General features: G+C 33.1%; 1 protein-coding gene across 1 annotated transcript in view; it reads left to right on the forward strand.

The window, feature by feature from the left end:
* The window catches only part of LOC140449339 (uncharacterized), a 101,022-nt gene that overhangs the window by 45,404 nt on the left and 39,524 nt on the right, over positions 1 to 16,094 (forward strand). Inside the window, exon 3 of the mRNA XM_072542474.1 lies at positions 12,714 to 12,984. Coding sequence (XP_072398575.1) covers positions 12,714 to 12,984 — 271 coding nt within the window. The remainder of the gene's footprint in view (positions 1 to 12,713; positions 12,985 to 16,094) is intronic.

Consider the following 16,094-nt stretch of genomic DNA (forward strand, 5'->3'; position numbering starts at 1 on the left):
TCAATGAAAATGCTTTCTTTAAGTCAATCATACACAGAAATGCTCTATTATACTCTAGTGATTTCTCAGTAATTTGCTTTATGACGAATATTGCAAGTGTACACGATATTCCACTACGAAAACCCTGTTGTTCATCTGCTAAACTTATCCTCTGATTTATTAGTTCTTGTAAAATTTTAGTTATAAGTTTTAGGGTAGTATTTAACAAGTTTATACCTCTGTAGTTTTCTGTCTGTTTTTTATCTCCTTTTTTGAATAGTAGAATGCTTTTCTGTTCTTCAGCTTTTCAAGTATTTTACGAACTCCTTGTTTATTTATATTAAGTTCTTCATTTGTGGTAATTTCTGGTGTTTCCGGTTCTAGTGTCATTTGTTCTTCCTCTGTATAGAGGTGTTTTAGGTAGTTAATCCATGTTTCCTTTTCTACGTGTTTTGGTTTTATTAGTTCCTTCACCTCCGTTCTTTGACTTCTTATAAAGCGCCATATGTCCTTTCGCAGACCATAAAAATCATGTTCCATTTCTTTCGAAAAGCGTTCCCAGTGATAATTTTTTATTTTTCCCTTAAGTGCATGTGTTTCGTTTCTTATTGGTTTGTAATTATGGTACGCCTCTTGTGTTTTGGTTGACATGTATTTCAGGTAAGCTTTTTTCTTTTCTGTACATTTATCCTTCTCTTCTGTACAAAACCATGGAGTTCTTCGCCTTCCTTGAAGAACTTCTTTGGCCGAAACTAAGATATTAGACTTGATTCTTGCCCAACTTTCTTCGACCCCATCACTTTCTGTGATATATGTGTTTCTGCTTTATTCGGTTATTCTTTTTTGGAATAGGTATCTTTTGGAGTATTTTAGTAAGCTTTCGACTCTTATCTTTGTTGTGTATTCTGGTATTTTGTTATCACATATATGTGTTTTCATTTGAATTTTGCGCAATACTAATTTATGATCGCTTCTTATTTCTACTGATGTTAGTGCTCTTATATCCAAGATTTGAGAGGGGTGCAAATCTCCATTCGACAGAATATAGTCTGTCATAGATCTTTGTCATATTGTTTTCAAAACTGTATTTTTATTGTTCTTTGTGAATGAAAAACGTATTATTAATACGTATTTGGTTTATGCTGCACAGGTCCGTCAAAAGGTCTCCGTTTCCATTTCCAATATTTTCATTATATCGCTGATTTATTTCTGGAATTATATCATTGCCAACACGGCCGTTAAAATCACCCATAACAATATAATATACATAGAATATACATGTGCTTACTAAACTTTTTAATACAGTTTATGAAACAGGAGAAAGACGAGATGACTTCTCGCATTCCCTAAGAAAAACAACGAGAAATAATGTAAAGATCATAGAATAATAAGTTTATTCAGCCATACGCTGAAATTTTAAAAATTATACACAACCAAATTTATTAAACAAGAGCAACTAGACAAGTGAGATATAATAATATTAGAAAACTTATATTATAACCAGACAGCGCACAGCAAATAGATAGCAACTGGAGAACATCAAAATTAAAAGAGGGGTACGGCAAGGTTACATTCTCTATCCATTACCATTTGCCTTTTACTCGAAAGCTATTATGCAAAAAGTACTAGACAATGAAACCTAGAAGAACCGGGATGAACAAAATACCAGCTTCTGCATGCAGGGAAAGATTTTAATAAAGCGTTTTGTTGGAAAGCGACATCGTGGCTGAATAATCTCAGGGAGTGGTCAACTAAATAGCTTTTTAGAGAAGCAGTGAATAGAGTTCAAATAATTAAGATAATCTCCAAGCTTTTTTCTTCTTCGTAAGAAGAAGAAAATCATATTCTCTTTTTATTCAGTAATTATAGAAAAACCTATATATTATCAACAAAAAGGGACAATATTTTGGAAAATATTAACGTACCTTTTTTGCTATAAATATAACAGTTTTTTCTCTTGAACATTTTCTGTTAAAATATTAAAAACTCTATTTTGTGTTAAAAATAAAATATTAAATATTTTTTTAGAAAATATATGCTGTGACAATCAACCAAATAAAAATAGAGAAATCAACTATAGATATTCGGTAAACATAAACTGTTATTTACATAATTTTCAAGCAGTTTCGTTGTATTAATGTTATTGGGTCCGGATGTTATGTCATGTGTGGAAAATAAACTAGATTCTACGTTTCGAACAAACAACCATTACTATGTTTAAATATTCAACCATGTTTATTGATTAAGGAAAGTAGAAAATGAGGATTAGAGACATAAAAAACTAATAGATTGTCGACTTTTTCAAAGCAACTTCAATTTTCTAAAACACTTAAAAATCGATCAGTCAAGAACTAAATAAAAATGACCTACTCACTACTAATGCATGTTATTTCACCTATAAGATTATTTTTCTATTTTCTAGAGAATAATTAGAAAAAGAGGCTAGAGAGAAAATGTAGTGAAGATAGATGATCCGCATCTTCTTCTTTTACCTTTACCTGGGTGCATCTTTGGCTATTTGACTCTATTCAGATATATCAACTGTACCCTTTTTCTTCATCCTATGTTGTTTCTAGGGTTTTTCTTCCTAACCATATTGTTGTGGATCTTTCCCTCTTTCCTCATTCTTTCAGTTTCTCTTGATCTTTTTTTTTATGTAGATATGACTGTCTGTTTTTTAATGTGTCTCCAAAAAGTTGTTGTTCCATCGTTTTCTTGATCTATATCTATTGTTGTAACCATTCCTATAACATCGGCTTCAGTAGAAAGAAATTTTTTAGCACTAAGAAGAATTAAAACTTAGAGCCGCAATTCGATGAGTCAAAGTGAATTGAGTAATGTATCTCTTTTTTCAATCGAAAAAGAGTACGTTAAAGAAATAATATCCAATTCCAAATCAGTATTTTATGACGATGTGATAGACTATCTTGCAAACTTAGAAAAATGGAAAAATTCTGCTTATTTTTAAAACAGAGTAAGTGTTTTCCTAAAAATACATGAATTATAGATATTAGTTTATTTTTAATATAACAACCTTCTCCATGATCCACAGAAAACAGTGATGACTTGACAAAACAGCAGTTCTATGAAACACTAGAAGAAAATGCCGAGAATATCCCTGGAGAAAATATATTAATCCTTATAGGAGATTTAAATACCCAGATAGGCAAAGAAAATTGCTTCAGAGGGGTTGCAGGTGCAAATTCACTACATGACACAACAAACGATAATGGAGAAAGACTATATAAATTAGCAGCGGCATTAAACAGGACACAAGTAGCATAAGATATAAACAAAAAGACATACACAAAATAACATTGATGAGATCTGGAGTCTGGAGGGAAATCAAATAGACCATGTACTGACTAAAAGAACACAAACATCGTTAGATCTCACAGAGGAGCCAACATCGATTGAACCATATGCCAAAATGTAAAATAAAAACAACGAAGACTGAAAGACCAAAAACACAGAGAAAATTGAAAGACAAAGAAGTAAGATTTGTATAAGAAGTAAATACACAGATGCAGTTCAAAGAACAACAAATGGAGGAACAGTGGAAAAAATCAAACAAGGAATAAACAATGCAGCAGAGAAAGTGGTTGACAAAATGGAAAATAAAAGAAGAAATCATTGGTTTGACGATGAGTGTAAATTAGCGGTGGAGAAAAGAATAAAACAAGATTGAAATGGTAAAGCACAAGGCAAGAGCAATTGAAAGTTTTTGAGAGGAAGATTATCAGAAAAATACTGGGACCAAAGAGGGACAACAAAGAGAATGCAAGACAATTGATGACTCACGAAATACAAGAATGAATGGGTCAAGAGAACATAGGTAGATCAATAAAAGTACAAAGAATTAGATGGTATGAACACAAAATGAGAAGAGAGAAGAGCAATCCGTTAAGAGTTATAACGGAATAGATACAACTAGGTAAAAGAACCAGAGGCAGACCTAAACTGAGATGGAGACAACAAGTGAAACAAGACTACTTCTTCGGGAGCATATAGCTTGTATATAAATATGTACTCCATGATCCAAGTTTTTACCAGAGATACGTTATTTTTTTTTGAAATTTTGCTAAATAATTATGTTTAAGTTTTATTTTTATTTTGTTATCTATTTTATTACACTGAACGTTATGTTCAAACAAGTGTCCATAACCAAACTTTTTACCAAAGAGAATTATGCTCGAGAAGATAATGCGATTTTATCGTCGTGTGCAATACAACATTTTTTTCTATAGCAAGTTCAGGTGAAAAATAGAATTTCAAAGAAAATTGTAATTTTTAGCACAAAAATCGCAATTGTGTTGCTCCGTTGCTAGAGATATGAATTACTCTGTCAACAAATGTCAAACAAATGTTACGTTTTGGTTTTTGCGGAGAATATTGTTGCATTTAAGTGTTTAAGCAAACGAGTACAAGTTGTGATGCTCCAAAAATAGATATTTCTAATAATGTTAATTGTAAAATTTCAGTTGTTTTTAATCCTTAATGTGTTTGAATTTGTAAATTTTATTGAATATAAAAAAGTTAAAACATTTTCTTCTCTTGCTGTTAAAGTGCCACTTTATCTACCCTAGCGGTTAAAGTGATACTTTATCTACTCAAAACAGTTGTTATAGCAACACTTTAACATTAGCTATGGAAAAAATAAAATTAAGTGTATAGTATTTTAAGTGATTCCTTGTTAATTGTTGCGTTGTATAATTAATATTCCGACAAATTACAAGTGCAATAAAGAATCTTGTTTTCAGAAAGTTGTTATATTTGTAGATTTTGTATTTTTAAAATATATAAAAAAAAGAGCGGGGATATGCTTGCATTTTTTGCTGAGTTTTAAAAATTTTGAAATGTATACTTACGTTAATTTTAGATTTAACTCTGTTTTTATAAAGTTCTTTTAATATCAATAATCCTAATAGTACCAAAAGTAATTACAAAGGCTATTCTACATCAGTTATCAATGCAAGCATGAGGTAAGAGGGAAGGCCCCTGTAAGGTAAAATTTAAATAAATTTATGCTTTATTTAAATCACAGTAAAATTCCTCTTTCATTTCTGCATTCTTTTCCTCCGATGGTGCGTCTTTGTTCACAAGTGAAATCGTCTCAAATTTACTTCTAATTCTAAAAATAAATACTCTTTCTGAAATTGCTTTTAACTCAAAAATTAACCGCTTTAATTGATTGTTTATTAGAAAGCCTGTTTCTAACATTCTATTTGTACCTCTATTTTTATAGTTTCCTGTAAAGCTATAATATTAAAATTATATTTATTTATTTCTGCAGCCAAGTATTTTAGCTTTCCTTCCTCAAACTACCCTTTGATATTCCACGTCCCTATCTGTATATACTTTCCTTTGCTATAGTATAAGCGAGAGTTAGAATGCAGTGTAGGTCTTACGACGCGCATCAATGCCTCTCATGTCGGCACAGGGGTAGGTGTGTGGTAGTTTCACGATAGACTGAGAAATCAGCACCGTACGTGCTTCGTTTCAAAAATCTTTACTCATTAATTTAACTAAGTTAAATATTAGAACAAACAAAAAAAAAAACAAATTAATTCTATAAAAAATATCTATATACATAAAGTATCTAATACTTCGTAAATACTTAAATTGATATATACAAAAAATGCAAGTAGTTTACCCTATACGATACGATAAGTATATATACATAAAATACACAAGATCATAACTTAAATGTACTGTACGTACATTACTAAAAAAAAACAAATTAGCATTAAATCTGAAATATTTCTCGTTAATTAATACTAATCGGAATCCATATCTAAATTGTCTTCATCCTCTGAATCATCTCCTATATTCATTATCACCGGTTCAATATCTTCCTGCAAATTATCCACCGGAAACATTTTTTCTTCAACTTTCTTGACGTGGTGTACATAATAATGCCACTGCTCTTTAGATATGTGTTGGTAAGCTTCTTTTATTTACCATTGTACAGTTTTTTCTTTAAAATCGACGTTGTTTGATTCCACATACCATTCACTTCACACCATCTTAATCAGGTTCAGCTCGCAATGGTAAGACGGCAGTCTCAAAATCTTAACGCCATATTTTTCCGCAATTGCTCCAATTTTGTACTTGTCGTACTTGTCTTTAAATGCGGCCGCAGTATCCAGTAATTTACTTTTTAGGTAATCTTCCTCGAAGAAAATATTTTTTTCGATTAGCCAATCTTTGATTTGCATTTTGTTTCACAATTTTTTCGGGAAATTAAATTTGCGAGAGTTTTATGACGCGTTATCCAAAACGACAACGTTTTCTTTGTCTTTCGGCAAATTTGGAATTAACGTCTTCTCAAACCATTCTTCATATAGATCCCCGCCCATTTCGTCGTGGGAATCAGCGGTTCCCTTCTTGGCTAAGGAAGTTAGTTCGGCCTATGCCACAAAACCAGTTTCGCTTCCAGCATAAAGAAAAACAAACCAAGGACCTCTTTGGGTTGGAGCTTTCAGTCCAGGAGAGAGCCCTTTTATGAAGGCATCTCGTGGATTATTGATCGTTGTGTCCCTGCAATCCGTTTTGATTGAAGCACCGACATTAGTCCCAGACTCATCTATATAAACAAGTTTAACATTATCCTTCTTCCTCAATGTATTTATTTGTCTGAGTTACTTGTATCTCCAGGATATGATATCTTTTCTTTCCATCATTATCGAATCTCGACCTCTTTTACCATATTCAAAACCCATGTCATTTAGTAGCCTACGAAATGTGGTTTTTGAAAAAGCTGTAGGTCCTCATTATTCTTCATTCTGTTCATTATGCTGTGAACGGTTGGTGGTATGATTTCCAAAAAAAAAATTATAGACAATTTTCCTTATTCAAGATTTCACTCCCTCATCGTAAGTATTCTTACGTGAATTGGACTGGAAACTGTTTTTCTTCCTTTTCTGTACCGGTTTCAGTTCGCCTTGCTGGGCCTCTTCTCAGATGTTCTAAATTTTGTACCCGGCACATTTTCGAAACTTTTTTCACAGTAATTAGTCAAGCTGTCACAATTTTTTTAGTTTAGATGATAGTGCAATACATTTACCACCACAAGTTTGACTTGCACGCTAAGTTTACCTTATTTGAAATTCATGACAGATACTGGAAACAGCTCCATGATGTAGGTATTTTCATCCGCTTCTGAAAATAAAATAGTACTAAGCTACATAGTTTTTGCCAACAAGTTTTTGGTCTAATGGCCAGTAGCTAAATCGACAAAGAGACATGTTTGCTTTTCGTGGACAATGGGGATCAAAACTGATTCACTTCTTCTAATGACTTTATAATGATCTTTATTTCCCAAAGAATGTGTTTACAATCGGAGCTATTGAATAGATAAGCTATTGACAATGAGTTTTTGATATATTTTACTTTTTGTTATAGTATTCTTCTTCATGTTATTGTTTAGTTCGACAATGTGACTCTCTTATTTATACATCGATGATTGAATCGGGCTTTACCCTACTTACGGTACTTGCACTGCATTCTAATTGTGGCTTCTACATACTATAGACTGTTTTTATTTTTTGAACAATATATGCTGCTCGTTTTCCTTTTCCATGCCTTGTCGTTACCGTTGATTTGTCACTTTTTATTTTATTTGCTAGTTTTTAAACAAATTTTGCTTATTTTTTCCAGTCTGTATTTTTCTCGATTCCATTTCCATATTTTATTGTCGATAAATATCTTTTGAAATCGAATGTTAATACGCTTTCCTTTTGTTCTTTCGTCCTTTGTTTAGTTCCTGATTTTTGCATGTATATCTTTTTCTACTTTGGTCATATCTTCGTTTATATAGATCTTTTCTTTTAAGTTCTTCGATTAATTTTTATTTTTCATAATTTATATAATATTATAATATTATATGAATTATAATATAATTAATTTTTCATAATTTTTTTTCTCTACTACTTAACTCAACCAACCATGTTTTCTATCTCAATTTTTTCGATACATTTACTGTTATTTCAACTCCTATTTCTCTCCTGATAAAATTCTTCGTTGTCTCTCGCAATTCTTTCTGCATATTATGTTTTTATTATAAGTCCTTATACTATTATAATGTTTACTCGTTTTTCATTTTTTATTTTTTTTCACTTTTTCTTTCGTCAAAGCGAGCTTTTTTTTACTTGCTCCATTTCTTTCATTGCTTGTTCATTAACTTACGTCAGATCTTTTATTTATTTTTTTATATTTTTTTGTTGTTCTTTAATCTCATTGATGTCTTGGACTATATTTTTTATATTTTCACCCTGTTCAAGTATTTATTCCTTTATTTTCTTCATGTCATTCGTTAGCTGTTTTATCATTTTCATCATTGTCTCTAATAAGCTTTCATTTTATGTTTTTTTGGTGTTCTTGGTATCATTTTTGTTCTTTTAAATATATTAAGTTTTTACTCACCTATTATAGTAGCTTCCCTCATACTTTCATCTGTCATGAAATCATCCAAATTCATTTACTTGTATCGCGATAATAACCACTGCCCAGGTCGACCCTACAGACGGTCGACTTTCAGGTTTTCTTTTCGGGTTTCTTTTCAGTACTCTTTGTTATCTAATTTACTATAATTGTTTATTTTTAATTACAATTGTATATTTTAGTTATTTATTGTGTACTTATTTTTTCCCGGTATTCACTGAGTTAGTCTGTACATATTGTTAATCAATATACAGGGTGAGTCATGAGGAACTTTACATACTTCTACCATATGTAGAGTCCCTCAGGGAGCATATCATGTGGCCACTAAAAAATGTCAACTCCTCTTCTTTATTAATTAACAGGGTGATTTGTGTAATTGACCATTTATTTCATTTTACTGTAGTGTTTATACGTCTCATTTGATTTTTTTAATTTTTGCATGATACAGTACACTACTATCAAGCATTCGACTGGTATTAGCTAAACTAAAAAATTCCAGGACTGGCTTTGGAAAAATTAATTTAGGGATTCGTATTAAATATTACACCCTGTATATATATTTTTTAAAATGCAATAAGTTATTTTCAAACTACATAAATAGCCAATGAAAACGACATATGCGACAATGTTGTCGCACTTTTATTAAATTTTTAGTGAACGATCAAATCTTACCAAAAATAGAACAACCATAATAAGGTATCAAATAATTATAAGGGAATTAATTTAAACAAATCTTATAAATTTCAAACATTTTAATTGAAATGATAAACTGAGTCACTGCACAATAAAAAACAGTAACTACTAACAATAACGAAGAACAATTAAAAAAAAAAACTAAAAATATCTACATAGTTATGATAAACCCATAAATTAGAACTGGAAAAGATACAATAACAGTAACAAAATAAAAATAATTTAAAATAGATTTTCGAAATGGAACCCTGCAGCGCCTGTACACATTTTTGTTGCCGAATTGTTAATTGACGTATTGAATTATGGATACTCTGGGGATCGTTTCTAATAGTATTACAACAATGTATAATTCTATCAATTAATTGTTGTCGGTTATTAATATTCACTGCGTAAACTAGTTGCTTCAATCGTCCCCAAATATGGTAATCAACGGGATTGAAATCAGGGGATCTTGAAGGCCACGAAATAGGACCTGCACGTCCTATCCACCTGTTGCCATAAACATTATTGAGATGTTGTCTCACTGCCAGTAAAAAGTGTGGGGGTGCCCCATCATGCTGAAAATACATCCCTCGGATAGCAACGTTCGCGTTGGCAAGCAAATTTGGCAAAATATTTTGTAGAAAGTTCAAATAGACCTGCCCTGTTAAGGGATTATCAAAAAAGTGAGGACCTACTAATTGGTTATTTATGACACCAATCCACACGTTAACCGAAAACCTTAACTGAGAACGACGTTCTCGAATAGCATGGGGATTTTCTTCTGCCCACACATGTGAATTTCGTGAATTATTTATCCCGTCTCTGGTAAATTGGGCTTCATCTGTAAATAGTGTCCTGTATAGCGTTGGTCGATTATTGTTAATCCATCTACAAAATTCCAACCTATCGATCTCATCTCCAGCATGTAGTCGCTGGACCATTTGGATGTGATATGGGTATAGATTATTTTTTTGTAAGACTCTACTTACTTTTGATTGAGTAACATTGAGTTCTCGACTTACTTGTCTAGTGCTTATTGTAGGGTTCATAGTAACGGCGTCCATAATGTCATCTTCCTGCGCTTCATCTACATGTCGCTCTGTTGTTCCACTAGGAAAAGTGCCATTTTCTCGCAAATAATTAAAAACTGACCCAAATGTTGGATGACTGGGAGTTCGACGATTAGGAAATCTCCTGCGATATTCTCTACTAGCAGCCCTACCATTCCCATTACAGAATTCATAAACAAATATTATGTCATACAATAATGGCAATGGGTATAAAATATCAAGAAACGTCAAACGGTCAACGCCAACCTTCATTTTAAACTTCTTTAGAATTATTTTTATTTAGTACAGTTGATGCAATGTATTATTATTTGACATAAAATTTTAATCATTTACAATCAACAAAAACTAACACATACAAGAGGTTTGACTTTTTAATCAATTTAATTTATTATTTATCGAAAATAATGCCCCAATACGATCTATGAGTAAAAATTTAAAATTGAAAAACAATTGATTCTATCGTAGAGATAATACAAAGTGACAATAAAGATGTTAATTTTCTACGTATTAGATCATGTTGTAGGAACTCATTTTAATTAAAATGTTTGAAATTTATAACATTTGTTTAAATTAATACCTTATAATTTGATACTTCATTATGGTTGTTCTATTTTTGGTAAGATTTGATCGTTCACTAAAAATTTAATAAAGGTGCGACAACATTGTCGCACCTATGTCGTTTTCATTGGCTATTTATGTAGTTTGAAAATCACTTATTGCATTTTAAAAAAAATTTATACAGGGTGTAATATTTAATACGAATCCCTAAATTAATTTTTCCAAAGCCAGTCCTGGAATTTTTTAGTTTAGCTAATACCAGTCGAATGCTTGATAGTAGTGTACTGTATCATGCAAAAATTAAAAAAATCAAATAAGCCGTATAAACACTACAGTAAAATGAAATAAATGGTCAATTACACAAATCACCCTGTTAATTAATAAAGAAGAGGAGTTGACATTTTTTAGTGGCCACATGATATGCTCCCTGAGGGACTCTACATATGGTAGAAGTATGTAAAGTTCCTCATGACTCACCCTGTATATTTAATACTTAAATTGCTAAAATATATTTATGTTTTTTACTTATTTCTATACGTTTAATCACAATCACTAGCTGCTACTGTGCGTTTAAAACACTCATAATTGCCCAAAAATGGAGATACACTACGGAGTGATTTTTAAATACCTTTTTACTTTGATTAGAGATGGTATGAAGATGGTGTTGACTTAGAGCTGAAAGTGAATCCGAATTGCAAACCGAAATGGAATGGTCATAAATCCTATTTTGATTTTCCTATTTGATTTTACGATTTGTTTGGCCTATATAGGATCGGGAGCAGTCTGCATAAGAAAGTTCATAAACTCCGTGTTGTTCATTTAGAATGTTGTCTTCGATTAATCGGACAAGAGATGAAAGTTTTTGTTGGGGGTTAAATATTGTCTTTATTCCTCTTGATTTAAGAATTTGTCGATTTTGTCAGTGACACCTTTGATGTAAGGAAGAAAAGCTTTTATGTGATGAGGGTCTGAGTCTTTGGATTAAGATTAAGTGGGAGATTGATGTCTGTGGACGCTTCTATTGATGTTATTTTAGCAGTAACCGTTTTGGATGAGGACTTGTTTTAAACTAGAGAGCTCATTGGGTCTTCTTGCATCATCCCAAAGGCGTATTGATCTGGAGACAAGGGTATTATTGACTAAATTAATTTGTGAAGGTGAACGATGAGAGTTGGCATGCAAGTGACGATTGGTATGGGTTGTTTTTTAATAAACAGAGTGATGAAAACCTTTGGATTAGTTTTCTTTATGATAACGTCGAGAAACGGTAGGGATGAATCAGTTTCCTTCTCCTTCGTGAACTTGATACTAGGATGTATGCCATTCAGACGGGTTTGAAAATACACCAAAGCATCCCCACCAGTGGGGCCGAATGACGAATGTGTCGTCATCATATCGTAGCCAACATGTGGGTTTGATGCCAATATGTGGATAGTGCTCGGGTCTCGAAGTCTTCCATAAAGATATTGGCAATTACTGGAGATAGTAGGGAGCCCATTGAAACACCATTTATTTGTCTGTAGAATTGATTTTGGAAGATGAAATAAGTGTTTTACATACAATATTTAATGAGAGATAAGTGGTCTTCCTGGATACTGTATTTAAATTTCAGAATATTTACAATTTCGTTTATAGAAATGTTTTAAAAAATAAAACGATATCGAAACTTACTAGAATGTCTGACGGTGATATAGGGAATTGTTTAAAAAGTTTGATGAAGTGAAAAGAATTTTTTTTTGACGAAGGATGAAGCATTTTTTTGGCGAGAGGTTGTAGAGTTTTGGCCAATGGTTGTTTAGGGCAGTTGTATGCATTGACAATAGAATGTAGAGGAATATTTGTTTTGTATCTCTCGGAACATATATATATATATATATATATATATATATATATATATATATATATATATATATACATTCCTTTTTACGTAAACATACTAGGGTGTTAGCTTGAAAAATTCATTAAAAACTATAAAACTCTCCGTTTTAGATTCCAAACTTAAGAGACTGCAAAAAAATGAAAATAAACAACAAAAACCTTCATATTCGGACCCACCAACATCTAGAAAGCCTTTTGTAACAACCGTTAAAAAGGGACAATTTCTAGAACCGCCGCCTGAGATAGCATTACTCATGGGGGTCAAAATAGAAGAGCCAAAAGTTGTAAAGAAAAACCCAAAAGAGTTAAAAAAGCTGTATGCTTTTGCCAGTCAACCAAGACTCTTAAGTCGCACTCCGCCTAGAAGTGTGCATCAGTCTAGGTAAGTAATATCAAAACGGTAAAAGTTACTTTTCTCTGTTTTGTGTTAAACACCAGTTTTTTCCCACTTTTGCTTTGATACCCAACTCAACACTATTATGTCCTGTATAACAGATAGCCATTCGGGATTTAACTAACCACGCAAAAACTAGTGTAGCTTTAATGATTTACTGGTATTAGGATTCCACAGTCGATGTGCACATCTATTTAAAAACAAGGTAAACCACCATCTCCATCATGTCACTATAGTGAGGTCATTATCATAGTCATTCAATATTCGCTTGTCCACTGCTGGACATAGATCTTCCTAATAATTTTCTATCTGTTTCGATCTTGTGCCTCTTGCATCCAATTTCTGCCTCGTTAGGCATCATGTCTTGGTCTTCATTCCAATATCCGCTTTGTCCATCTCTTATCTGTCATTCGAGCCACGTGACCCGTTCAGTTCGACGACAGTATTGCTATTCTCTCTACAGCATCAGCCACTCCTGATCTTCATCGTTGCTGGTGGTTTGGGATCTTGTCTCGTATTGAAACGCCCAACATAGCTCGCTCCATCGCCCTTTGAAGCACACGGATCTTTTTTACTATTTTCGTTGTCATAGTCAACGATTCCACTCCGTGAGTCAACAATGGTAAAATACACTGATTAACAGTTTTTCCTTTAAGACATATTGGTATGTATATATATGTATATATATAATGAACGATAACGGGGAGAGATTGATTGAGCTATGCGAAATAAACAACTTAAAGATCACAAACGGCTTCTACAAACATAAAGACATACACAAATACACTTGGACACAAGAAACAAGAAAATTGAGGTCTATTATTGATTATGTTATAGTAAATCACGAAAGCTCGATAAAAATAAAAGACGTGAGAGTAAAGCGAGGCGCAGAATGCGGCACAGATCACAAACTAGTAATCGCTTGGATGGAATTCCCCTTCATATGGACCCAACAGAAACCGACCCAGGGAGAGTCTGACCAAGTTACGGCTCCGGCTACACCTGTCAATACGTGCTCAACACAAGAAAAGAAATTCAAAATCAATTTATTAGAAGAAGACTCAATAAAAGACCTATATAAGCGAAGATTGGACCAAAAGCTAGAAGAGTTTCGGTATGAATCATTAGAACAAACATACGAACACATAAAAACCTGCATGAAGACAGCAGCCCTAGAAGCTCTTGGAGAAGCGGACCAAAAATACACCCACCAAACTACGAAATTAACCGAAGACACATTAACATGCATAAAAGAGAAAAAAGAACTTCATATAAAATACCTGAACACAAAAAACTATGAGGACTTGGAACTATACAGGAAAAAAAATAAAGAAGTGAAAAGAAAAGTAGCAAATGAAAAAAATGAAAGATGGGAAAAAACATGCACAGAGATAGAACAGCACATAGGAGGAACGAGAAATTCAGAGTCATGGCGCATCTTAAAGTCGCTCCAAAGAAATAAGACAGAGAAAATCAAGATCGGTCAAATCAAAGAAAACGAATGGCAAGAATACTATAAAAAATTGCTAACCGAAGACCGCCCTGAATTCAAACAATCAGAAATAGACGGAATAGAAATCTATACACATGACGAAATCGAATTAAGCCTAGCTGAGGTAAAAAGAACGATCAAAACTCTAAAGAACAAAAAAAGCAGAAGGTCCCGGCGGAATACCAAATGAATTGATAAAAAACGGATCGGAAAAGTTATTCCGTATGATACATAAAATGTTTGAGAGAGCACTGAATGGAGAAGACTTACCGGCAGAATGGACCCAAGCATATATGACATCAATATACAAGAAAGGAAATAGAAAAAACTGCGAAAACTATCGGGGAATCAGCATTATATCGTCTATAGGCAGACTGTATGGAAAGACCATAAAGGAAAAATTAGAAATATATGTACAAGATAAAATCGGAGAAGACCAGGCAGGTTTCACAGCGGGGAAAGCATGCTTAGATCACATTTACACGGTCGAACAACTAATAGAAAAAAGAATGGCCAAAAATAGATCCGTCCATCTGGCTTTTGTTGATCTTAAGAAGGCATATGACTCAATACCTAGAACCAAGCTATGGGAAGCAATGGAAAACATCGAAGTTCCACGAACATTAATAAACGCGGTAAAAGCACTCTACAAGAATAACGAAGTAGCTATCAAAACGGGCAATAGAATATGCAGTCCATTTAAGACGACAAAGGGACTACTACAGGGTTGCTCCACATCCCCCACCCTGTTCAAAATATTCCTGGAAAAAACCCTGAAACCATGGAAAAGAAAGTGCGAAGGAATGGGTATACCAGTAAGGAACGAATATCTATATACGCTAAGTTTTGCCGACGACCAAATAGTGATCGCACAAGACGAGGATGACCTCAGTTTTATGATGAGAAAACTGGAGCAGGAATATACAAAGAATGGGATGGAAATAAACCTAAAGAAAACTGAATACCTAACAACGGAGAATACAGAAATAAAACAGCTGGAAATAGACGAAGGTAAACAAATCAAAGGAACAGACAAGTATAAGTATTTAGGTTTCATAATATCAAACAAAGGAACAACGGAGGAAGATATAAAAAATAGACTAGGACAAACAAGAGACTGCATACGAAAATTGAACCCGGTACTATGGGATAAGAACATCAGCATGAAAACAAAGAAAAAAATATATAATACCATGACAAGAAGTATCCTCACTTATGGGTGTGAAAATTGGACAATAAATAAGAAAACCAAAAACAAAATAAGAGCAACAGAGATGGAATTTCTAAGGAGAAGCTGCAGAGTAACAAGAAGAGATAGGATAAATAACATGGAGATTAAGAGGAGAATGGGCATGAACTCCGACATAATAGACTACATCGAACAGAAGAGGTTAACCTGGTACGGACATGTCAGAAGAGCAGACCAAAATCGGTGGATAAATAGAATAACAGAGTGGAGCCCGATAGGAAGAAGAAAGAGAGGCAGACCCCGAAGATCTTTCAGAGATGAGGTGGACGAAGCAATGAGTGGAAGAAACCTACAGGAAGGGGACTGGCTAAACAGGAAAAATTGGAGAAAACGGTTGAGTGAAGGAATACAGTGAAA

Source organism: Diabrotica undecimpunctata, chromosome 9 (assembly GCF_040954645.1).
Source record: "Diabrotica undecimpunctata isolate CICGRU chromosome 9, icDiaUnde3, whole genome shotgun sequence".
Taxonomy (NCBI): Eukaryota; Metazoa; Arthropoda; class Insecta; order Coleoptera; family Chrysomelidae; genus Diabrotica; species Diabrotica undecimpunctata.